We start from the raw sequence: 27421 nt of genomic DNA, 5'->3' as shown, positions 1-27421 counted from the left end.
AATGAGGCCAAGGTCACAGGTCTGATCACCATATAGGTCCCTTAGTATTTGGTTTCTCAAGTTGAGACACAAATTCCTAATTTCAGGTGGCCAGCTTCCACTTCCAAATGTTTGCTACTTGTCTTATTAATAGGCACTGAGCCAAAGACTACATACACACAACTACAATCAAAGCTCTCGTGATACCATCAGAGCTCTTGTTTCTTTAAGTCAGAGGATTAATCCTCAAATAAGGATAGCATAATTGGCAGTTATCTAATTCTAAATAAAATGAATCATCAAATATCCTGGCATAATTTATGTGAATTATATAGGAAGTAGCAAGGCTCAGAAACATTCTATGGTAACTGAGCTAAAGAGAGAAATGACAAATGCAGTAAATGCCATTACTACTAAGGTCACCAAATTCTTAGAAATAAGTAGGTGGGCAGCTCAAGACAGTTAGCTCTGCAAGATTTCTCAATGCGCCCCCCCCCTTTTGAGTCAAGGTCTCACTCTGTTACCTAGGCTGCAGTGCAATGGCACAATTGTGGTTCACCGCAGCCCTGAACACCTGAACTCAGGCGATCCTTCCACCTCAGCTTCCTGAGTAGCTGAGACTATAAGTTTGCATCACCACACCTGGTTAATTTTTTGTAGAAATGAGGTCTTACTATGTTGCCCAAGCAGGCCCGCAACTCCAGGGCTCAAGCAATTCTCCCACCGCTTCCTCCCATAGTGCTGGGATTATAGGTGTGAGCCAACACATCTGGCTAAAAAAGGCCTTTTCAAAGAGTTCTTTTTCAAAAGGCTGCATCAGAGTGAAACAATTATTAGTTTAAAAATCAGATTATTATTCCTATCTGTTATTACAGGCCATTAGTATTCTTTTGAAACTTATTCCCTGAGAGATCCCAGACTGTCAAGTAAAGAAATTAAGAATGAGCTTGAAGTTAATCTTATTTAAAAAGAAAATCTATAATAGCTCATCATTTCTGATTAACACTATAACCCTTAAGATTAAGAAGTCGACAGGGTAAAATCAAAAATTCAAAGGAACACAGTTTTAAGACTACTTGGGAGTAAATGTAATGTCTTTATATCAAATCTGTATTATAGTCAAGGATTTAACTGATGGTGCCGAAAATACAAATGTGATATTCTTTAAAGAGAAAAGACTTTTTAAAATTTGTACTACCCAACTTATTTAGTAAAATAGATTACCAACTACTTATTTATTGCTTTTAATATGATGAAACACCAGATTCGACAGCTAAATGAGCAGTGGGATACAAGTACATTTTTATCTTTAATCATTTTTTTGTAGAGTAGGACATGTATATATCCATAGAAAAAGAGACTGTAGCAGATGCCTCCTAAAATCAACCAGTTCTTGTAAACATTGCATTTGTGCAGATTTTCATACTTTGATTCCAAAATTGAGAACAATAAGATTAAAGGCAAATTTAGTAGCAAAAAAAAAGTCCAGTTTGACTTCCTGCAACATATGGTACCACTCCTCTCTTCAGAAAAAAACAAAACAAAACAAAAAACCTAGCAGCACATAAAAAAAAGTTACAAAACGTTTCAGTACTCTTTTTTTCCCCCTCCCATCAAAAACCAAACAAAAATAAAGTGCAGCACCCATAAAAGTGTCAATAAAATAGCCAAGTTCTTCCTTTCTTGTAACAAAATAGCACTTGGCCTCAGCAGTCTTAACCAAATTATACAGTGTCCATCATTTTGGGTTCATCATCATCTTTATGTACCACTGAGTTTAAACTGCAGAGAGCTGTATTAATAGAATACTGAAGATAATCTGGATTCTGAAAAAAAAAAGATGGAAAAATAAAGCATGATAACCAGTTTTATGCCAGCACATCCACACACATTCAGTTTCACATTCTCTTATTTCTCTGCAGTGTAGTCAAGTAGGAAAGAAGATGGACTTTAGAATCAGACTTGGGCTGAAACCCAAGAAAATAAAGAAAAAATAGGGTATCACTTAATCCAGAGATATGATAAAAGATACATATGAAAAACAGAAACGTAACAAACACCACACCTTTTTTCTCCTTTAAACAAAACTACAAATTAATCATACAAGGCTACAACTTTCATGTGATTACATGTACACAGCTACCAATAATTTAAATAATATGGCTTTAAGCTAGCAAGGTACTTTGAAGATTACTATCTAATTACAACAGTAAATACAAAAAATGCAAAACATTTGAATGAGCAAAAACTCAGTTTACTGAGCAAAAATTATGGTTATCTTTGGGGTCTGTTTTGATTTCCCACAGATTAAAACAAACTCAGTGAGAAACCTTTAATCTTTTTGAAAGGTACTTAGACCTCTATTTTTAAGATTGAGAATAAAACAACAGTGTAGGTTTTATTTATTTTTAAACAAGGAGAACTCATAAAAAGTATGTTTGATCACTTCTAAAACTAGGAACAGAAAACATAAAATCTTATTCAATAAATGTGAAAACAAAACCATTATTTGTTAAAGCGCCATGAATGAAGACAAGTACTTAAGATCCAGAACTTTAGGAAATTCATCCCCAAGAATTCAATTTTGTCTCCTAAGCTGTTCTGAATATCTGCTAGTTACTTAAGACTTTTACTCCTGTATTACCTAGTTTTATTTATGTTTATTTTATTTAATAAACAGCAATGAGGAAAATAGTCCAAATAGAATAGTTGTCTTAAACTTCCCCATCCCATAGGGAGGCAGGGTTTTCAAAAGAGCCTCCTAATAAGTACAATACTTTGTGATAGCCCTTTATTGTAAAAGCCAAAAAAAAAAAGACCTCAGTTCCTATTTCCTGCCTCTATTTAGTAACGCAATCCTCGGAGAAAAAAAATACATCACAATTTAATGAAATTAAAAGTAGACTATAGGATAGTCTAAAGGATAAATCTAAGTAACTGTTACTTATATCTATATCCAAGGTTAGCCTTCTGAAAAAATAATATTTGACTTATTTCACAAGATTGTTGTCAATTACAAAAAGAAAAGCTAAAGGGTTAAGCTTTATTAAAAAAGGATCAATATTGTTATATTATCCTCTTCTCCAAAAACCATGTTAAGACCTTTCTGACAATCCAGGCCTAATTCTCTGGAAGAGCTTATAATTACTCTACTAAGACTGGGTTTCAGAATCCATGACAGAATTCTAAGTAATAGAATTCTCCAAAACTACAATCAGTATACCTAACTTAATCTAATCTATGCTTCAGTTCCACTTATTGCCCCATATTCTCAGATAATAATATTCTCAACATATTTCTTGTCCCAGTGACAAGTTCTTCCCAAGAGTTCATGACTGTTTTTCCTATTTGTAGTACATGATTCAATAAACAGTCTATGGTGTGGGTGAGTAAGCAGTCACGTATAATAGAAATCCAAGATTAGAATATTATCTCCATCATTTATTCTGCTAACTTCAGATAAATTACTTAACATCCATGAGTTTCAGTTTACCCATCTATAAAAAATGATTGAAAATGAATCACAGGGTTTTTGAGAAGATTAAATGACATAACATATAGAAGTGTTTTGAAACCTATAAACTGATATAAAAATGGGATGTTATTATTATAGTAAGATTTTTCTTCCAAACGTCTACTCAAAAGCAGATACTCTCAGGAAGCTCCTCAGGGAGCCATCTTAAACAGTTTATGATTAAAATAACTGATAGGTAGTACTTGCCTCTAAGAATACTTAGGTACAACTTGTTTCTTCATTAAAAGGAGATGGAATTTTGTACCTTATCAAATACTTAAAGGTAGAAGAAATTCAGTGCCCAAACATGGCATGAAATGAGAATCAGAGTCATCATCTGGGGTAAGAATATTTAAAATGGTCACATGTATATAAGAAAGAGTGGGCCAAAATAACAAAATTAAGTGAACTAATACACTTACAAAATAATTATTTACTTTTCCAACTTACCTGTGGTAAGGATTCTAATAAACCTATAGATCCAACACCAGAATGGGGAACATGATTCTGAACTGTCATAGGTTGAAAACTTTGTGATTGAGAATAAAGTCTTACTCTTGACTTGAAAGCTTCAAGTTCATTTTTGAAAGCTTCAAAATAACCTTCTTCCTCTGCCTAGAAAACACACCAAAAAAAGAATTTCTCAAGACTTTTAGACCATACAGTAAATTCCAAACAGCATATAACAGGTTTGAAGTGGAGGAAGCAAAGATAAGGTAAATAATCTAAATATGGAAGCCACCATGGTCCCTATCACATCTGTGAACGCTACCAGATTTATAGGAACATTAATAATTGTTTTTTTCTATTTCCTTCTGCTTTAGCAAAACAAAACAAACTGATAGGAAGTAGCCCCTTCCTATATATACACAACGTTAAGATTGAAGACTTCAGTGTCTTTCAGTTTTATAATGTCATAAATTTCAAAGATTATATGTAATGTGGCCACATTCCATTATCTTATTAAGCATCAGTTTAGATACATCCGTTAATGTAAGATGAAAGGAAAGTATAGCTTTTATTACTCCTATGTGTCAAGGACAAATTCAGAGCAGTTACCATAAGCCTAGCTAAAATACTGTCAATCATTTCCTCATTACAACTCAACTGTTTCAGAAAAATTTCCTATTTGGTTGCACTTCACTTTAGAAGAGTTTAAGGTATTTAAATTAGGTCTACTGCCACCTTGATAGTATTTTTAAAACTTAAAAATATAGTATATATAATTTTTCTGCTTATAAAAGGAAATATGAAAAAGAAAATGAAAATCATTTACAATTCCACCACTGAAGTATAACTAAAGTTAAACTTTTGGTATTTTTCCTTTTAACTTCTAATCTTATGTTTCAATGTATCCTATGTTCAACAAAAGCATGTAAGATATATATGTACAAGTTATTAAGCAAAATCCCTACTATGTACCCACAAAAATTAGGAAATAGGTCATTGCTAGTATCTTTTTTCTTTTTTTTTTGAGTTGGAGTCTCACTCTGTCACCCAGACTGGAGTGCAGTGGCCGTTCCCAGCCACTGCAGCCTCGACCTGCAGGGCTCCGGCGATCCTTCCGCCTCAGCCTTCCAAGTAGCCGGAATTACAGGAATGCACTACCACACCCGGCTGATTTTTTGATTTATTGTAGAGAGGAGGTCTTGTCGCCCAGGCGGGTCTCGAACCCGTGGGCTCGGGCAATCCACTCACCTCAGCCTCCCAAAGGCGCGGGATTACAGGCTGAGCCACCGAGCCTGGCATTGCTAGTATATTAGAAACCAGTTCCCAAGAGCATTCCTCCTCCTCTGGTTACCACTAGTGTAACTTTTGTCTTATCATTCCTTTGCTTGTTTAGTTTTACTGCTTATACTGGGATTGCCAAAAAACTGGATACACATTTGCCCCAAAGATGGCATTAATCAAATGAATGCTGGCATCATGGCACAGGCAGGACAATAAAATTGGCAGCGCAACCAAATATTACTTTTATTCATCTTTTGTTATCGGTATATACTGATTATTAGAGCATTACAATTTTAATAAAGTGTTTTCCTTTCTTAAAATGTGTATACATTTTTTGGACACCTTCTGTATATGCATCCTTCAATGTGTTTAGTTCTGTTATAAAAAATACTTTATAAATAAATATTAAAAATATGAGCTTTATAAAAACGTTTTTTAAAATGATACTGAGGGTACATAATGAACACTTGTATCTCTAACCCTGAATTGTACCCCACATCTTTAAAATAAAAAATAAAATAAAATAAAAATGACATTGGATATATCACTGTGGCATATTTTATTCAGTCTCCTGGTTATTCATCCAGGCTGATGCTGAATCAATATACAGGTAGAGTGTCTCTTGTCTAAAATGCTTGGGACCAGAAGTATTTCAGATGGTGAATTTTTTGGATTTTTAAATGCTTGCATTACACTTACCAGCTGAGTGTCCCTAATTTGAAAACTCAAAATCTGTGAGCATTTCCCTTGAGCATCCTAAAGTTTCAGATTTTGGAGCATTCTGGATTTTGGATTAGGACACTTAATCTGTACCACAATTTAGTCATTGTTCCCAGGCTTTTTGCTGTTATGAACAATTCTGCTATAAACATCGCGATCTAGTGCAAACATGTAAGTTTCTCTAGGGCAGCAGTTCTCTTTGTGGTTTCAGGACTCTCACATTCTTGAAAATTATTGAGGAACCTATTAACAGCATCTATTTATGTGGGTTATATTTGTCAATATTTGTGTTAGAAATTAAAACTGAGAAAATTTAAAACTACGAACTAAAAAATAACAATAACAAACTCATTACATACCACTGTTAATAACTTTTCTTTTTTGAGTTAGTGTCTCATTCTGTTGCCCAGGTTGAAGTGCAGTGGACAATCACAGCTACCACAACCTCGACCTGCTGGGCTCAGGTGATCCTTCCACCTCAGCCTCCCAAGTAGCTAAGTTTACAGGCATGCACCCACGCCCGTTTTTTATTTTACTGTAGAGATGAGGTCTCGCCATGCTGCCCAGGCTGGTCTCAAACTCCTGGGCTCAGGTAATCCTCTTGCCTTAGCCTCCCAAAATGCTAGGATTATAGTGTGAGCCACCATGCCTAACCCATTAACATTTTTATTTTAAAAAATTATTTTCCAAAACAAAAAAGTTTAGTGAGAAGAGAGGCACTTTTTTTTCTTCTTTTTTCATTTTTATAAATCTAATGACTGGCTTAACAAAAAACAGCTAGATTCTCACACATGCTTCTGCATCAATATTTACTGATACTCATAAGAGAATGAGAATGAAAATGGGAAATAATATCTTATCTTGGTATTGTTATGAAAAGTTCTGACTGAAGTCCTCATAAAAGGTGGTAAATACTCTCTAGAGTATATACTTGAATTTCTGAGTGTTAAGGTGTGTTTGTTCAACTTTACTAAGAAATTTTGTACAGTAGTTGTTCCCGTGCATACTTTCACTAGCAGTGAATGCAAACTCTTGTTGCTCTACTTCTTGGGCATCTTTTTGCTCTACTTCTTGGGGAACTTCTAAATTACTACCAATCTAGTGAGTGCAAAATGGTCCTTAATCTTTCTAGATATATATATAGATAGATAGATAGATAGATAGATAGATAGATAGATAGATATAGATATATGTATATATATATGTTTGTTTTTTTTTTTAAACATGGCAAACATCATCTTGTATTTATTATTTCTTTTGAATTTATACCATATGTATTTTCTCGGATCATTAGAAGTGTGTTTTGTATCACAACTATTTTTAACCATTCTTCTTCTTGTTGAATTTTTAGGTTGTTTCCTATTTTTTTCATTATAGAAGTCTGTTTCTCATTAGACTATGAGTTCTATACATGGAGAATCCAGTATCTATTTGGCTCAATGATGTATCCTACCCATCTGAAGCAGCTGTGCTTTGGTCTAGTAGGCACTCAATATTTACTGAATGAATAAATGATGGAATACTACAAGTTTCCTGAATACACACATTCATTTGAATGGGTCTCAATTTCACATACATGCTATGGCACAGTCTCTTATATAGCTCCTTTAAGTCTAAATTAGCATGAAATTAAAAATATAAATTTTGTTTTCACTAGAAAATCTACAGAATTTAGTCCGTGGCTTCCTGGTTGGATGGTTTCTTTTGATGTGACTAGAACAAAGAGGTCTCAGCTAAGGTCTAAGCTTCCCATTTGTCAACATCAAATCACTTACTTTGGCTTTCTGGAAAAATAAACGAAAACACCCTCTTGGATCCACATTACAGTTTTTGGCCATTTCCATAATAAACTGCATTACAACAGCTTGATGTGCTATTTGTTCCATTAGAGCCCCTTTCTGAAAAGAAATAGATTAAAATGACAAGAAATACCTCTATAAAGATATTCAATTGGTACACTGATTCAAATTTTGCACTTTTACAATACTTTTGATTTTACCCTTTAGCTTTAAGTCAAGTAGTTTGCAGACATATAAAGAATATATCTTAGTTTTGATTATTTGTATATGAACTAGAATAACTAAAGGAAGACCATGCCATGAGCTTGATTTAATATTGTGATTACTGTGTGATTTTTAAAATACAACTTTCTAATTAGTTAAAAACAGAACAAGGATTATATTATATGAGAACACAACTGTGCAATGGAAAAGTTTCCGTATGCTAACTGAAACAACTAAAAAAAATTCCCACATTAAGCTCAAGTAGATCTGAAAAACATAATATTGCAATTCCATCTAATGATCTTTCTGTTTTCATTTAAAGGATGTGATACAAAAGACAAGACACCAATAAAGTATGAAATCAGAATTTCACTAACATTCCAAAAAACTCAAGGTTCACACAATACCTGCTCAGCTTCTAGGTGAAAACACCATAAAATAAGATATTTAGCAGTTTCTTCACATACAAGGTATGGATGGTCAGACAAAAATCTCTGACTATCATCCCATCGACTCAACATACCTGTAAAAACAGAATTAAACTATGACTGTGAAATATTTCCTTTCTTCCTGTAAGGGAAGAAATACACTCTTAATTAATAATTAATCTCTTGATTGAATTTTAAAATGTTTCTCTTTAAAGACAATTCATGTTACCAGAGCATTATGTTATGGTACAAGAGCAAATGAAGGACAATACCCTTTAAAGCAATACCCAGTGTACTGGAAATAATTTCTGAAATTCAGTTTTATTACAGATAATTAGGCTAAAATATAGTGGTCAGTTTAAAGTAAAAAAAATCCTGCATCTGGGAACACCCACAGTATTGGGCAAATTGAGACAGTTGTGTCAGCCATTTATTCATGATGTCTGTTATATACAAAGTAAACAAAATCTTTTAAAAGTCAGTTAAACATATTTGAAAATGGCTGCCATTTTGTTTCAAGATATCAAAGGAATTCAAATCCTATTTAAGAAATTCAATATAACAATGTTAGGTTTAGACTCTTTAGACCCATCCAGGGTTGTTTGGATGTTCAGATGGGAAATTTTATACATCTGTCTCAACAGTTTAGCAGTAAGCCTTTCCTCTAGGTACAAAATGAACTCTTATACATTAAATTCCATATTAGAACACAAGGAAGAACAAAACTGAAGACAAATGTCTTAGAATACAAAGCAACACATGGGAGTCACTGAAAATAAATTATTCTTTTTCCCTTACCTAGAAAAAGGAGGGTCAGGCACCATGGCTCATGCCTGTAATGCCAGCACTTTGGGAGGCAAAGGTGAGAGGACTGCCTGAGCCCAAGGGGTTCGAGACCAGCCTGGGCAACTTTGTGAGACCTCATCTCTACAATAAATCAAAAAAGCCTGTAAACTCAGCACTTTAGGAGGCCGAGGCAAGTGGATTGCCTGAGTCTGCGGGTTCGAGACCAGCCTGGACAACTTGGCGAGACCCCGTCTCTACAATAAGTAAAAAACTAGCCGGGCATGGTAGCACACGCCTTCCAGCTACTTGGAAGACTGAGGCGGAAGAATTGTCAGAGATGCTGGGGTAGCTGTAAGCATGCCACTGTACTCCAGCCTGGGTGACAGAGTGAGACTCCAACTCAAAATATCAATCAATCAATCAATCAATCAAAAAAATAGCCAGGCGTGGTGGTGCATGCCTATAGTTCCAGCTACTTGGAAGGCTGAGGCAGAAGGTTCACCTGAGCCCAGTAGTTGAGGCTGTGGTGGCCGTGAGCATGCCACTGCACTCCAGCCTGGGTGACAGAGTGACACTCCAACTCAAAAAAAAGAAAAAAAGAAAAAAGGGAAAAATATTTTAGCATTTTCTCAAAGAATTTTATAAAGCTATTTCCCCTACACTTTGGAGACAATCATTAAGTCATTTGAAAGTCTGAGAAACACAATGATTATGAAAGTTACTTAAAACTATTTCTCAAAGTATAGTTAAAGAGTCTAATGACTCCTGGGGTCAGATCTAAAGAAAGCATGATTCTTATTCCTTATACTTGAAACTATAAAGTAAATCCCATAAAGCAGTTTTGCCTTAGCTTCCTTACACTTCTGAAGAGGTAATATTTTCAACTCTGTCTACTATCCATACAGCATTTCTCCTCCTATTTCTCTATGGCAGCATTATGACTCACTGAAATACCAAAATCCTAACCATTTTTGTTTCTTTTGTAGGAAGGGTAACAGGAAAGGGTTAGTGATGCTTGCAGGAGCCAAGAGGAATGGTATCATCAAATATTAAACTTTTCTAACTACTTGTTTAATATCTGAGACAAAATTAATAGTTGAGATTAAACATAGGCTTTCTTTATCTGAGAAATACTTGTCATCACTTGACTTAAAAAATGCACACTGAATTAGTATGAAATGAGAAGTTAAGTTACAGGTAGTCCATACAGACATTTGTGGATGAGTATGGAATTTTATGAGCAAAATACTTAAAGAGAATCAACTGCTTGGTGAAAGAGAACACATGTGAAGTTACTGATGTTATTTTGGAATTTATAAACACACTTGTAAACAAATGGAAAGTAACACAATGGCTAAGAAAGCAGACTCTACAGCTAAACTGCCAAGGTTCGAATATTGGCTTCACCACCTTCTACCTTGGGGAAGTCCCTTTATATGAGTTCACTTCTGTAAAATAGGGCTAAAAAAGAGGCCAAGTGTAGTGGCTCACACCACTTTGGGAGGCTGAGGCAACAGGACAGCATGAGCCCAGGAGCTCGAGACCAGCCTGGGCAGCATTAAAAAATAAAAATAAAAAAAAAAGCCGGGCTCGGTGGCTCAGCCTGTAATCCCGTGCCTTTGGGAGGATGAGGTGAGTGGATTGCCTGAGCCCGTGGGTTCGAGACCCGCCTGGGCAGTGAGACCTCATCTCTACAATAAATAAAACAAAAAATCAGCCAGGCGTGGTAGCACATGCCTATAATTCCGGCTACTTGGAAGGCTGAGGCGGAAGGATCGCCGGAGCCCAGCAGGTCGAGGCTGTGGTGGCCGGGAGCGGCCACTGCACTCCTGTCTGGGTGACAGAGTGAGACTCCAACTCAAAAAAAAAAAATTAATAGGACTCAAAGGAGTACCTAACTCTAAAAAAAAAAAGTAACAGGACTCAAAAGTACCTAACTTACAGGATTTTTGTGACAAGTAGATGCTATTAATTCACACAAAGCACTTAGAACAGTGCCTGATACACAGTGAATACTTGATAAATGATAGTTATTAACACAATAGTGAACATTTGTTAAACAAATATTCAGTTAATCCTTTTTTTTTTTTTTTTTGAGTTAGAGTCTCACTCTGCCACCCAGATGAGTGCAGTGGTCGCTCCTGGCCACTGCAGCCTAGACCTGCTGGGCTCTGGTGATCCTTCTACCTCAGCCTTCCAAGTAGCTGAAACTACAAGCATGCGCCACCACGCCTGGCTGATTTTTTGATTTATTGTGGAGATGAGGTCTTGCCAAGTTGCCCAGGCGGGTATCGGACCCTCAGGCTCAGGCAATCCACTCACCACAGCCTCCCAAAGCGCAGGATTACAGGCTGAGCCCGGCTACCTAATCCTTTGGTTAAGGATAATCCAGTCACTTAAACTAGCCAACCAATTTATCTGAATGGTGGAAAAACTTCCCTTTGACAAATTTAAATATTTTAGTTATATGCTTTAAGCTATGTATTTCCCTTGTGAACATCTAAATCTCAATCCATTCATCAACTCTCAATATTCTACCTGATCCATAAATAGTTCCCAAATACACGTCCTTATTGACTTTCCTTTCCTCTCTACATTATACTTATAGATTGATACATTTTAGCACTTTGCACTATTCATTTTAATTTCTCTGGGTGCTAAAAAAAACTCCAAGTTAGGTTGTAAATTCTGTGAGAAAAGTGTTATGACCATTTTCCCTATATTTCCTGAGATCCAGATCACCTATATTTCTAATCATCTACCACTGTACAACCATTTCTCTCTACATGCCTGCACATAAACTCATCTTATTTGAAACCAAACCCATTCTTCTCTCTTTGCCTTCTATAATGCTTCCTAGGTTCCATGTCACCAAATCAAGCATTCTAGAAATTCCTCTGACATTCACATTTCTCTCACATTAAATTGATCATTAAATCCTGTAGTGATATACTACTATAATCTGTTAATAAAGTGAATCACATTAATGAATTTTCTAATGTTAAGCCATCCTACAATTAAGTCCTTTAAAAATCTTTTTTTCAGGCTATAAAATATATTAATTGTGAAGAATTTGAAAAATATAGAAAATAAAAATCATCCGCAATTTTACCACATGAGATAATTATTGTTAACACTTTGATGTATATCCTTACAGGTGTGTTTTTTAATGACTTTTAAAGAAACAAAATTAAAATCATATCACACATTTTCACTTCATATTCTATTCAAGAGTATTTTACATTAAATGTTTTTCAAAAATAGAATGTTTTCAAAAGCAATATACATATGTTTTCAAAAAAGCAATACATAAGTGATTACACTGAAGACGTTGTAAATATTCATCTTCAGTACAAATGAAAAAACCCTATCATAGGATTTGTGCCAGTGTTTATAGCTTTTGGTAAAATTTCCAAAAACAACATCCTACCCAGATTCAAAAATTGCTGAATCATGGCTAACTTTGGGTGGAAGTGAAAATGATGTATTCTGAAATATTGCATTAGATGATTCAAAAAATAACTCTTATGAGTCAATGATGTCAAAGAAGTATGTAACTTTAAATATAAATGTGAAATTTGAGAGACAATAAGCTTTGTTTTATAAAATAATTAACTAAATTAATAAGGTAAATATAAATGTTGGAAAAATATCCGATTTGAATACTTCACAAACTCCATAATATAGTGTATCAATAGATGGTAAATTCCATCTAATTATAAGGTTAAAAGCAACACAAAAAAGGTAGTCAACAAATAGTATAAGGGAAAATGAGGAGAAACTCTGACAAATATAAGCACACACGAGACACAGAAAAGTACTAGTGTGAAGCCCCTGCACCCCTCCACAGCCTCCAACATACCAGGCCCATGTCTTCCAAGAATCTGGAATGCAATCCAAGTTTAGAAAGCCTCCAGTTGGAAGCTTTAATTATAACTCCTACTCCAGATGTGCTTAAAGGTATGTATCAATATAGTCATTCTGGCAAATGTTTTCTTCCTTAATCACAATAAGTACGCAATTTCAGAAACAACTGCTTCCACCAAGCAGGGACAGCATCGAACTTTCACTGTCTTGCTTCTTGCCTCTATACTCTGTGCCATAATTTATTCCACAGGGATTTTGATTATCTCATCATCCCACATGACTACAAATTGGTCCAATCTATATTGACAGAATTTAGTAGAAAGTAGCAGGTACCCCAGATGCCTTATTAAGATACACACACGCCAAAGAGTGGGAAATGAAAATGAAAATGTTGGGAGCCTACTACCTTAGTAACATTTCTGGGGATCCAGTGTGCTGCAGCAAGTAGGATATCTCCTCCAAAATGAAAAGTCAATGTGCATTTCCACTAAGAAACAGGCACAATGTGAATCTGGGAGTGGCTATCATGTCTGGTTGGGTTTGAAGACAGCAAGGCTCTGGTTAGTATTACAAGGTAGTACACTGGAAGCTCACAACACATAATGGCAAAACAATTGCTTATTAATCACCTGTGGATGCCAAGTCAGCCTTTCCCCACAGCTATCTTATTACCTGCACAATAGTTTTATAAACTAAGGAGCCGTGATGACACAGGTTTGAGATCATGCATAGATTCAACAGTATGGGCTCTCCCCATCAAAGGTGTTCGAGAATCCCAATCCAGTTTAGCCAGTAAACATTTAATCTGCCAGTTGCAACAACCAATGCTGAAACCAGATATCAAGTAGCAGATTAATTATCTTGGTCCTATTTCATCTTGGAGGAACCAGTAATTCCTCACTTGAACAGGCCTATTCTAGCTCTGGAATTGCTCTCCCTGTTTTCTATGCCTCTACCAGTAATACATCTGTGGGCTTTCTAAATGAATTATTCACCATACCACATTATTTTTTGACCCAGAAACTCCTCTTACAGAAAAAGAAATGAACACTAAACTGGTCTCATCATAAACATCACTACCTAGAAACAGCAAGTTTTGTAAATTCGTTTACTAAAAACTTAGTTATAGTGCCAGATGGGTTACAACATCTTGTGAGATTCAAATATTTTCCCCACACAAAGCTGTTTCCAACCAAGGTGAAAGTGAAGAATTGTTTCTCACCTACTAAACTTCCCATGGTTCCAAAGCAATCAGTTTAAAGAATGCCAGCTGGATGAAAATACCTTGAGGGATGTTTTATCAGATGTAGTAAATGTCTGAAAAAGTAACCAGTATGTGGTACTATTTTTCCTACATCAGAAAAACATGGGCCTAGAAAGCAAGGACTATAGGTGGAAGTGGCCACTCACATGTCACCACTAAGATTTACTTGCAAAATTTTTGCCTTGTATCCTTTACTCAAGTCTCTGCTTATTTAAATATTTTAATATCTGTCCAAAAGAGAACTGTTTATTCATTTTTTTCTATTCTAAATAATACTATAATGATAATATGTAGAAAAACTTTGTCTATGTTTATTTCTTCAGGTATTATTTTTGAGTTAAATATAATCTATGGACAACCCTCTTTCAGGTCCCCTTCCATTGTTGGGAGCTTTTCTGTCTTCTAATAAATTCCTACTTCTCAAAAAAAAAAAATACAATCTATTATCTTTCCTTAAAATAAAAAGTATGAGGAATATGAATGTTTCATGAATAAACTGCATAAAATGAAGGGGAAAAAGTAAAAGTATTATTCTTTGTCTTAAAATAACTGATGTATAAGTGAAATTGAAAAATTTGGGGGGAACCAATAGAAAAAATATTTCAAAATGCTATTGTAAAAGTTCATGAACATACTACAAATAAAAACCATGTTTACTAAATTAACATATTACTGAGGGCTTTAAACCCTAACTCCTACCTTCCCAGTAGCATTTTCATACCAGCAGTATTACATTGCTTATAATACTCAGAATACACCAGGCTTTTCCTTACTCTGACTCTCTACATGCTGTTGCTCTTGCCTTGCCTCCCATGTCTACATGAAAAATTATCTGTTCCCCATAATCAAGCTCAGATGCAACCTTCTCTGGGAAGCTTTTACTTATATCAACGCCCAACCTACCCATTTTCTCCAATAGAAAAAACTATTTTTCAGGTCTTTATATACACATTTCTATTACGATATTTATCTGAGTAACAGTTCAAGGATTTGCCTGAATTATATAGAATCATATCCAAAATCTTGAAAAAATGCTAATCTTTTACTATAAGATAACCAGATACCAAAGAGGTAAAAAGGAAAAACAAAAGCAAAGTCTAGGGGGGAAGTGGAAGAGTCTATGGAATAAACAGGTGCCAAGTGTGTGGTTCATGCCTATACTTCCAGTACTTTGGGAGGCCAAGGCAGGAAGACTGCTTGAGTCCAGGAGTTCGAGGTCATCCTGGCTATCATAGTGAGACCATATCTTTACAAAAAATTTTTGAAAATTAGCTGGGCATGGTGGCACATATCTGCAGTCTCAGCTATTCAAGAGGCTGAGGCAAGAGGATCACTTGAGCCCAAGGAGTTTGAGGCTGCAGTGAGCTATGACCACACTACTGCACTGCAGCCTGGTTGGAAGCACAAGACCCTGTCTCTTAAAAAAAAAAATAATAAACCAGACTGTATTGGAGGATAGTATTATACAATAATAGATTAATTTTGCTTCTCTTTACAATTTGGTTTGCTGTCTATTTTATCTATAACCAAAAAAGTTCTAAAACAAGATCTAATCAACTATGCCAAATGTACTACAAAACTAGAGTTTGCCACTTTTTGGCTCCCATTTTATAAACCTATTTTTTGCACACATACATGATAACAAACATTACAAAGAAGAAAACTTAACTAGCAGACTTACCAAAATGTCTTATTTTTTGTTCATATTTTTGCATAAATGATTTTGATTTATCTTCATCTTCTGTTTCTTTTCTTTTATCTTGATTAATAAAACTCTACAAAAAATTATAAAAATCAAAATCAGATTTTACATTCTAAAATCTGAATCTTCTTTCTTGGATACTGCCTAGCAATCCTACAGACAATATAAAATGTGGTATGATACCATACTGATATTACATCATTAAATTAATCTGTTAAACTTTTTATTTAAAAAATTTAAAATATTGTATGGGAATTTCATTAGTTTTGTTTCAAATGATATATGTATGAAAAATTATAGCTTTATCTAAGAAATCATACAATGAAACAATTGAATTAAACTTTGTTAAACTGAACTTCTCTATTAAAGGTAGGTATAAAAAGATCCTTTACATGTACAATCTACATTTGCATTATTCCTTTCCTATAAATATGTGCAACTTTACCCTAATCTTTGGAATTCTTGCTGGAAATAAACTCAAAAACTCAAAGCATAAAGAGAATAAAGCATATTTACTATAAATTCTTTAAGACATACACCAGAAATAGACCTTTGCTGCATTTCTAATCAACCTTTCTTAGGAGAGACCAGTTTGATTCCTAAAAATCAAGTACAGATTTTGATTAAGGCAGTGCTTATTTTCAGTTAACTAAGTCATAGAACAGACCACAAATGAAGTTTTTATCTAGCCAGAAAAACTGGCAGAACAGTTTCTCAGAACATTCTGTGATCACATTTATACCCTGTTATCATCGCTGCCAAAAATAAAAATTGCAAGCTAGCTCACTGCCAGTTTACAATCAGGAAGCATGTAAAAGTTTATGTATTTCAAAATAAAAGCATTTTTTTCCTTTATATAGTCTGTCATCTAGACCAGCTCTGTCCAACAGAAATATAATCCAAGTCATGAACATAATTTAAAGTTTTCTGTTAGCCACATTAAAAAGCAAAGAGCCAGGCATGGTGGTTAATGCCTATAATTCCAGCATTTGGGGAGGCAATGGTGAGAGGATTGCTTTAGTTCAGGGGTTTGAGACTAGCCTAAGCAACATGTTGAGACCTTGTCTCCACAATAAATTAAAAAATTAGCCAGGCGTGGTGGTGCATGCCTGTGGTTCCAGCTACTTGGAAGACTGGGGCAGAAGGATCACCTGAGCCCAGCAGGTCAAGGCTGCAGTGGCCCTGTGTGTGCCACTGCACTCCAGCCTGGGTGACAGTGAGACTCCAACTCAAAAAAAAAAAAAAAAAGCAAAAAGGAATCCCACAACTAGGTAACTACCCAAAGAAACATAGTACCAAAAAGACACTTGAATGTGTATGTTTACTGCAGCACAATTCACAATTGCAAAAAATGTATAACCAGCCTAAGTGCCCGTCAAGTGATCGTGACAATGAAAACGTGGTGTGCGTGTGTGTGTATGTATACACACAAAAAATAAAAATTGCAAACTAGCTCACTGCCAGTTTACAATCAGGAAGCATACACATATACACACACACACACACACACACACACACACACACACACACACGCCATGAAATACCATTCAGCCATAAAGAAAGAATGAAATTACGTCTTTTGCAGCAACTTGGATGGGACTAGAGAACATCATCTTAAGTGAACTAATGCAGGAGGAATGGAAAACCAAACAATGCATATTCTCACTTGTAAGTAGGAACTAAACTAAGGATCTGAAAATAGAGAATGGTATAATGGACACTGGAGACTTAGAAGCGGGGATGGAAGTGGGGAAGGGATGAAAAACTACCTACTGGGTACAATGTGCACAAGTTGGTGTAGTGAGTACACTTAAAGACTAGTTTTTTTTTGCCACTGTATAATATATCCATGTGATCGAAAACCACTTGTACCTTCTAAAGTTATTGAAATAAATTAATTTTTAAAAAATTCGCTAGGCGTGCAGGATTGTCAGAGTCCAGGAGGCTGACCTGTGATGAGCCGTGATCCTGCCACTGCACTCTAACGTGGGTGACAGGGTAAGACCCCCCCAACTCAAAAATAAATAAATAAAAGCAAAAAGAAAGAGATAACATTAATAGATTTGATTTAACCTAACACATCAACATATTAACATTTCTTTTTTTTTTTGCTTGCTAATTTTTTTATTTGAAAGATGTGGGGTACAATTCAGGGTTAGGTATACAAATGTTCATTAAGCAGGTACCTTTGTTGATGAGGTGTGCCCCTCTCTCCTGGCAGTTTCCCTCAACTGTCAATCCCTTTCTTATAGTATTATGATAATTGTTCAAGGTCCACTTATGAGTGAGAACATATGGTACTCTGTTCTTTGTTTCTGTGATAGATCACTGAGTATGATCAACTCTAAATCCATCCAAGTTGCTGTGAAGTCCATGTATTTGTCCTACTTTACAGCTGCATAATATTCCATTGTGTATATGTACCACTCTTTTTTAATCCAGTTCAGTTTCAATGGGAAGCACGATATATTATCATTTCAACATGTAAGCAATACAAAAATAGTACTAATAGAATATTTTACTTTTTTGGTACTAAGTCATTGAAACACTTACTGCACATCTCTATTTGAACTAGCCACATAGTGGCAGTGGATATTGAGTTGGACAGCACAGATCTAGATCAGTCCTCCCAAGTCTCAAGCTCTCAGAGAAAACTAATGTACAATTTTGAACAAATGACTGGAACATAAAAATACTTCTAATTAATTTGTGATATATGAATGCAGGCTATGTTAAAGAAAAAATTAAAAGCAGAGACAAAATGAAAAAATATTTTTGTGGCCAGTGTTAAGAGACAAGGCTGGGTGCAGTGGTTCATACTTGTAATTCTAGCACCTTCGGAGGCTGACGCAAGAGGATTGGTTGAGCCCAGGAGTTTGAGACAGCCTAGCTAGGTAACATACTTTTTGTAGAGACCTTATCTCCACAAAAAATAATCAAAAAGTTAGCTGGATTTGCGTGGTAGCACATGCCTGTAGTCCCAGGTACTCAGGAGGCTGAGGTGGAAGGATCACCTGAGCCCAGAACATCCAGGCTGTGGTGAGCCATGATTGTGTCACTGCACTCCAGCCTGAAAGACAGAGTAAGACTCCAACTCAAAAAAAAAAAAGAGACACAACTTTACAAAATAAAGGAACATTACTTAGAAAAATAAAATTATTTTAAATAGTTCTGGGGTATAACTACAAAGCAGAAAATTATACCCCTTAGAACAATATATATAGAAACAGCAAATCAGATAAAGAATGTTCATGTATGGGGGACAAAAATATATATAAATTAGTACAGGCACAGAGAAAGTCTAGAAAGATATGACTTACTGTTAACAATTCCATTTATTTGGGAAATAGAATTGCAGGGAAAGGGAGGCTTTCAATTTCTATTTTAAATATTTATGTATGTATTGATCGACTGACTTTACAAAAAGCATATTATACTCTTAAAATTTCTCAACAAAGAAGAAAGTACTGACAAAGCTAGTGGTGATGTAAATTTACCTATCCTATGTACGTTACTGATAGCTGTAGCAGAACTAGAGCTGATCGAGAGAAAGGCAACTAAGAATGGGTACTGGGCACAGTGGCTCAAGCCTGTAATTCCAGCACTTTTGGAGGCTGAGGTGAGAGGGTTGCCTAAGCCCAGGGGTTCAAGACCAACCTGGGCAATTTTGTGAAACCTCATCTCTACAATAAATCAAAAAATTAGCTGGGCATGGTAGTGCGCGCCTGTAGTTCCAGCTACTTGCAAGGCTGACGTGGAAGGATTGCCTGAGCCCAGCTGTGGTGGCTGTGAGCGTGCCACTGCACTCCAGCCTGGGCGACAGACTCCAACTCAAAAAAAAAAAAAAAAAGAATGGGGAGGTGAGAGTGGATGCCAGGAAGACAGTAACAAGTAGGTTATAAACCAAGTAGTCAAGAAAATGACAGTTAAAGGTCAATGTGGATTTAGACAGAGAATGAGCAGTATATTCCTGAAGCTAGAGGGTTTAGTATGAAGAAGTATCATTTTACAAATTAATAAAAAATTAATTTAATTGTCCCATAGTTTTTTTTAAAAGTTCCTTATTACATATCTTGACAGGAGTGTGGATTACACGATTGTATTTATTTATTACAACTGTACACTTGAGATGTGTGCATCTCAAAGTATATAAATCTTACCCCCAAATGTAAAAAAATTAATAATCAAGCAGAGATGGAGAGCAGGGGAAAATACAGATGAAATGAGAATAGGAGAATGGTGATTGCTGTTAATGTGGAACAAGGGGTTAATCTGCTTACTTTGTAAATGTTGATATTTTCCATATTAAAAAGGCTAAAAGCAGTTCAAATTCACACCTAGATGATATGTCCATGGATTAATGAAAGGAAATGGTAACATTTGAAGGCCTAGTTCTTCCTATTCTCTCCATGTTTCAGGCCTAAAGAACACCAATACTAGTGGATAATATACAAAATCCACCTTTGTTGTAAAGCTAAAAGATTTTAGCTCCTGAGAACTGTTTCTTTTAGCCATTTTGTCTAGTAAAAAAAAAAAAAAGAACGCAAAAATATCTGTGCTTATCAGCATGTTCATACACTCATTTATAAATGTTTCTCCAAAATAAGGCTTAATATAGACTACTATTTTTCAATATATAATTATGTCATTTTACTCTACACTTAATACATTAGCTCATGAAGTTATTAGGCTTTGCCTTTTCCCTCTTTTCATGCATTTGGAAATCAATCTCTAGAAACTCTTGTTTTCAAATGAAAAATAAAGGTATAAAACCTGAAGTAGCCGGGCTCGGTGACTCAGCCTGTAATCCTGCGCTTTGGGAGGCTGAGGTGAGTGGACTGCCTGAGCCTGTAAATTTGAGACCCACCTGGGCAACTTGGTGAGACCTCATCTCTACAATAAATCAAAAAATTAGCTGGGCGTGGTAACGTACGCCTGTAGTTCCAGCTACTTGGAAGGCTGAGGCGGAAGGATCGCTGGAGCCCAGCAGGTTGAAGCTGTGGTGGTTGGGAGTGTGCCACTGCATTCCAGTCTGAGTGACAGAGTGAGACTCCAACTCAAAAAAAAAAAACCAACCCTGAAGTTTGAGAAACACAGGATTTTAAAAGCTTAACTAGGCCAATAATGTTCACTGTTAATGGAGACAGCACAAAAAACTATTATCTCCATTAATACTGAACATCATTACATGGATATCACTTACATTCTTAAAGACATCTTTAAAAAGGATATTCAATACCTCTCTTTATCTAGTCGCTCAGTCTCACAGTCAGGAATTTCTTCCTCATATTTAATCCACCATGGTGTTACCAAGTCACTCTACTTACCTTTCAGTTTCCTTATTTATAAAATAAAGCGGTTGAATTAAAGGAACTCTAAAGCAGTGACCATCAATATGGGAGATATAAAATATGAGATATGAAAGGAAGATATGTTATAACTGTGATGTAGATATTTTCTCATCCTTATATATTTTTGTGACTGCTTTTTAATATATATAATATTTGTTCAGTAGTACATGTACATAAATAAGTATTTGAGACTGGTTAATTATGCCTGGAGTCTGCTCCTCTAGTGTAAGAGCTTTGAAACTTTTTGACTGTTATAAACTTTTCAAGCACTTTTCATAAACTGTCAAAATTGAACACTATTTAAAGGCATTTTGTTGCAGTGGTTTCTCTAGCCCATGCCAGCTCTAGCATGTCTCCCTTTCTTTTTGCTCTTCCTTCTCTAATCAAACTTGGTTTGAAAACTTAAAAAACAAAATTAAAAAATTTTTAAAAATAGAGAACTCTGTGCAAACACTTTAGTTTTTTCTTCTTTCATTATGGCCCAATAAAAGGTCATACCTTATTAAAAACATCCTTGCTAACGGCATCCATGCTCCACAAACACGTCCTCTCTCTTTGTACCAGAGCTTCTTCTTTCTGTCGCCATTCTTCTTCCCGCTGCCTCAGTTCTGATATTGCTGTTTGTGCTTTGGCATGTTCCTGATCCAAGGATTCAGAGTTATGCAGTGCTAAGCTACCAAGTTTCTGCTGAGCTTCAGCGAGATTCCATTTGCAAGCCACAGAGCTCTTCACAAACTCTTTCTGTTTTTGGCAAGCCAGTTCAATCCCATGGCTATACATCTGGATGAAAAAACAATATTTGTAAGAAATGAAAAGGGCAATGGATATGTTTGTACAGCACAGTTCAATTTTTTAATTCAGAGGATTTCTGTACCATGTTTTTGGTACATAGCATTTACTGTGTTCTGGTTCTAGTTACTTTTTATATTTATATTTATATTACAGGCCTTGTTTCATCAACTAGATTCTAAACTTCTTTGTTAATCTATGCCACTCCCTGACAACTAACAGTAACAAAAAGCCTGGCAACTATCACAGTGTTTTGCATAAAACTGGTGCACAACAAACACTGATTGATGGTCTTTATAATCCTGAACCAGCAGAATAATGAGAGCAAAGATTAAATCTAGTTCATCACCTCAATACTCAACATGCTGACAACCAGACCTTTAAAGTTTTGTTCCACAAGCTCTCCACTGCAAAAACCTCCTTTTATTTAAAAGTAATCATTTCTTGGTTTCTATTTTCTTTCTGTGTTTTCCCACTCCTTGGTGATCTGAGAAGTTCTTATTGGAAATCTCTTATTTGTAACTGGTATCAGATAGTTATCTTTTAACATTTTCCTAATCAAAATAGGCAGTTATTTTTATTGAAGTGCCAACAGGTCTACCATGATGACTCTGTACTATTCAGAAGCAGTAGTAATTAGTTTAATATTGACTTGATTACTACATATCACAGTGCTTTAGACAGAGGTGCCAAAAAATATGTACACACATTTTAAGAGATGTTTTCTATGTATTACTTTTTTAAGTTGAATTGAATTACGGTAGCAATATGTAGTATGACGTTCACTCAAAAGACGGCAATAATCAAATGAATGCTAGCATGGCCATGAGACAGGCAGGACAGTCAAAGAAAATGGCGGAAGCACGGTTGTCATTCAAGGAGCGCAAGACCATTTTGAAGTGGTATTTGAAATTTGAGAACGTTGTGGAAGTACAACAATGGAGGCGTGAGTATGCGACAGAACCTCCAAGATGCCTAACAACTGCAAGCATTCATAATAAGTTTGAGCCACATGGTACTGTGTGTGATGTGCACAAGGGAAGATCCACGAGGCCTCGCACAGCAACAAGTCCTGCAGTAGTTTTCCATAATCAGAGTATCTATATGCTGACAGTAACCACTTTGAGCACCTCTTGTAATTGCAGAAGTCAAATATGACTTGTATTCATCTTTTGTTATCAGTATCTATTATTACAATTTTAATACAGTTTTTTTTTCTTTCTTAAAATGTATGTATATATTTTTTGGCATCCTCTGTATAAAGCACTGTGATAGGTGTTTCATTCCCTGTATTCCTTAGCTCTATGAAACAAAAGCTGAAGGCACATCCTTTATGATTTTTTTAGGTAAATATAGATCAACTTCAAACGCCTTATTCAGAATAATTCTCTCCAATCTGTTCCCATATCTGCATCACTATCCGGGCCCTTATAATTTCACATGTGAATTATACAAAGACAATCTGTCTTATCCCAAGCCAATCTTCACTCCACTAGACTGGAATGATCTTTCCAAAAATAAGTCTTATCATTTTATTCATTCTTACATCTTGAGATAAAGCGCAAACTCTGTGGCATGGCCCTCCATGATGCCATTTCCTAATATTCCTACAGACTTAGTTCCAGTTACTCTTCTAGTTGTTGGCTTATTATTCACATCCCTGCCCTCATCCCCCCTAAAATTTGGCAATCCTCCTTCCTCTAGGTAACTCCTAAGTCCATCTGGATTCCGGTACCCACTAAATTTTTTCTTATCCATTTTCTTTTTTTCCCACCCAAGTTATCCTATTTCTATCATGGTGTCTTTCAAACAATATCATGCTTATTTGTTAACTGTCAGCTTTTTGAGGGGCTAGAATTCAATAAATGTTTGATGAATGAATGAATCTCTATTTTTGGGAACAGACTGGCAGTGGTAAAGAATTCTGAGGCAAGTAGCAAGCAAGGCCCCTACTTTCTAGCTCAGTCTTCATATAAACTCAGATTTCTATTGGGGCAAATGTGGACACTGTTGCTATTCAGATGATTTATTTACTCATTCAGCCGGTTTGGAGCCCAAGTACTACATACCATGTCCCTAATTAACCAAGTAAAATATTTTACTTTTTGCTATCTTATAATAGGATCAAGAATATCTGTAGATTAGCTATGCTTTAAACGGGGCCAGGAAAATAAGAAAAATTAAGTTATAAAACGTGTTTTGTAAGACAACAATATACCAAGAAAGACAAGATGGATCAATGGTAGCGTCTTGCATTTTCAAATTATGTGGAAGCTAATATTCATTTCTCAAATCAAACAAATTCTAAAAATAATTTATGTTTAAATTCTCCACAGACTACCAGACACTAGGCCATTTGGACAAACTATCCAACACATATTCAGATGAATAAATAAAATATTCGGTCTTTTTTTTTTTGAGTTGGAGTCTCACTCTGTCACCCAGACTGGAGTGCAGTGGCCGCTTCCGGCCACCGCAGCCTCGACCTGCTGGGCTCCGGCAATCCTTCCGCCTCAGCCTTCCCAGTAGCCGGAATTACAGGCACGCGCTACCACGCCCGGCTGATTTTTTTATTGTAGAGATGAGGTCTCGCCTGCCCAGGCGGGGTCTGGAACCCGCGGGCTCAGGCAATCCACTCACCTCAGCCTCCCAAAGGATTACGGGCTGACCCACTGAGCCCGACGTTTGGCCTTTTTATTTTTTATTTTTTGAGTCGGAATCTCACTCTATCACCTAGACTAGAGTGCACTGTTATAATCACAGCTCACCACAACCACAACCACAACCTCAACCTCCTGGGCTCAAGCGATTCTCATTCTCCTGAGTAGCTGGGACTATAGGCACATGCAACCAAGTCCAGCTAATATTTTAAATTTTTGTAGAGACAAGGTCTCGCTATATTGCCTAGGCTGGTCTCGAATTCCTGGGCTCAAGCAATCCTCTTGCCTAGGCCTCCCAAAGTACTGGGATTACAGGTGTGAGCCACCACACCTAGTTTATGTCATATATTAACCTATGAACACACTGAAGTTTGAGATAAGCATTAAGCATAATTATATTTTAATAAACACAAATTCTAAAAAGAAATTACTAGCATTAAAGCATACTAATGTAAATTTATGTTGAGATTCCCAAAAAAGATCTCTGTCTTCTGGTCTATCTTTACATTAACTGGAGCTCAGAACAGTACGTCACACATTACATTAAAATGTCTAGATCCCCCATATTGGACAAAATTAAACCAAAGTTGTTTCTTTTAAAGATTATAAAACATTTCTCAATTAAGATTAAGCATTTTATTCTTTCCAACTATCCCAAGTCAAAAATTTAAGTCTTAAAGCCAGCTAGACAAGTAAGTTTGTAATAAACACATGACTTAGAATTAGTAATCACTTTGCAAATTTTAACACCATTTAAGGTAGTTTCAGTCAAAGTTTTACAGTACTTCACAGAACAGGCAGTGCAGTAGGTGGGAAAATATACTGGACTAAGAGTTATAATTGAGTTCTAGTTTTAATTCTGCCACTAACTAGCTATATGGCTTCAGAGAAATCACTTTTAATGAAAGAGATAAGCCTATTGACTTCTAAAATCATTTTCAGCTTAACAAATTATAAATGCACAAGTAAAAAATTAATATACAGGTTTTTAAAACTTCAGTATTTCTCTACATTACTTTCATGATTCAACCACAATGCAATGGAATTCAAGACATTTTTTCCTCTCCATATGCCTTCAAAATTGACAATGGCGGCTGTTGTTCATTCTTTTTTTCCCTCTCTAACATGTTATGTGCTTGTAACACATTTTGTATATAAAGATGACACTAGTGATCCATAATTAGTGGGTGACTACTGACCCATCAACTCTCATTCTGCCTTTCTAAAAAAAATGTCTTGCACTTTGCCAGTGACTAGCTGGCCGAAGTATAGTCTGTGATTATGAAACAGCATTTTTCTCTGTGTGAAGCCGACTAACCCCATTAGCTGGGCATATGATTGATGATCTTAAACTTACTGGCAAATGACTTAAATCATTCATCTTCGTTAACTTTTAGCAAAATGAGTTCAGATAAAAACTACTATTAATTCTGTTATGCCCTTAAGGACCTCATTTTGCAAGAAGCCTAGAAGGCAGACACCTATAATGCATTACTAGTGTTTAGTATGTAACCCTGAAATATGCTCCCAAAGCAAACTCAGTTTGGGAGAAAAACCATGACAAGATGATGTGACTACGCAAGCACTCCCTGAGATAGGACCCCGATAAAACCTTATGGTATATCACATTTGAATAAGTTTCAAGAGGCAAGAAAGCCGGATTGAAACACAAGTAGCATCAAGAACCTAAAAGAGAAGTGTGAAGGAAAAGGCAAGTATATGCCTGTATGTTTTTACGAGGGAATGACGTGAAGCAAAACTAAAAACAGTAAGGCAAAGACGAACATGCGAACGGAGAGGCGTGCGCCGGCATCAAAAGCGAGGTTTACACAATTTGCTCAAATGTCAACGTGGGTGAATTAGCTTGTGAAATCTTTCTGTCAGGACGCAGTAATACTGAACTACAGTCAGTCGCTGTTCCTACTATCAACTGTGCACTAGTATGTTGGAGCCTTTAACAGAAGAAAGTGCTCGGAGAGAAAGCACGCACAAGAGGACAAAGGGTCAATGTTACAGCGTCAGCCGCCCAAAATCTGGGTGCTGTCAAGAGGAGGAACGTCTTCCAAGGGGGAGAAGGAATCAGCCAAGCTGAAAGAAAAGGTGTGCGTGGAGGTGGAGGTTGGTAATAAACGCTCACCCCCGTCTCCCCTCCCAAGATGTTCCAACAGCCGTGGGATGGCATCAGGCCCCTGGGAGTGAGGTGGGCACAGAAGAGGGTCGGGGATACGCGGCACTCTGGAGGGCTTGGCGACAGCACTCCTCCATCCCCCTGCAGAACGCGAGCCCCCTCTCACCTGGGCGCCGCCGCCCGGCAGCTGCGGGCGGCGGGGAGAGCCGGGGGACACGTCCAAGTCACTCTCCTCCTCAGCCTCACCCTGGGCCCGAGGGAGGCTCCAGGGTCCCGGCGGCGGCCACGGTTGCTCCATATGCAGCTGCCCCTGTCCCTACAACCGCCAGTGCCAACAGACTTGGCGCGAGCGGAACCTGCTGCGCGGAGCCAGCCGCTCCAGCCGGCCGGGGCCGTTACCCAGAATCCCTCTGCTGGCCGCGACGCCGACGTACACGCGCTATAGCCCGGGCCGCGCCACCGGCGGACGGCGGAAGAAGAAGGAGTGGGCTGGGTGCGC

The 27421-nt window shown here is 36.6% G+C and overlaps 1 protein-coding gene across 1 annotated transcript; it reads right to left on the bottom strand.

Annotated features, from left to right (window-relative positions):
- Window positions 1-1207: 1207 nt before the first annotated feature.
- On the bottom strand, window positions 1208-27417 carry CDC37L1 (cell division cycle 37 like 1). The gene is made up of 7 exons (XM_008049294.1): window positions 27089-27417; window positions 21844-22125; window positions 15974-16067; window positions 8355-8470; window positions 7720-7842; window positions 3944-4108; window positions 1208-1805 (listed from the first exon to the last, which is right to left on the bottom strand). Exons 1-7 carry the CDS (start codon window positions 27218-27220, stop codon window positions 1704-1706), a joined length of 1014 nt encoding a protein of 337 aa, XP_008047485.1. The 5' UTR covers window positions 27221-27417; the 3' UTR covers window positions 1208-1703.
- Between the last annotated feature and the right edge of the window lie 4 nt (window positions 27418-27421).

This window comes from Carlito syrichta, unplaced genomic scaffold (assembly GCF_000164805.1).
Source record: "Carlito syrichta isolate Samal-C Ts95f unplaced genomic scaffold, Tarsius_syrichta-2.0.1 Scaffold131632, whole genome shotgun sequence".
Taxonomy (NCBI): Eukaryota; Metazoa; Chordata; class Mammalia; order Primates; family Tarsiidae; genus Carlito; species Carlito syrichta.
The sequence above is the reverse complement of the archived record's forward strand: the minus strand, read 5'-3'. Positions and strand labels throughout refer to the sequence as shown.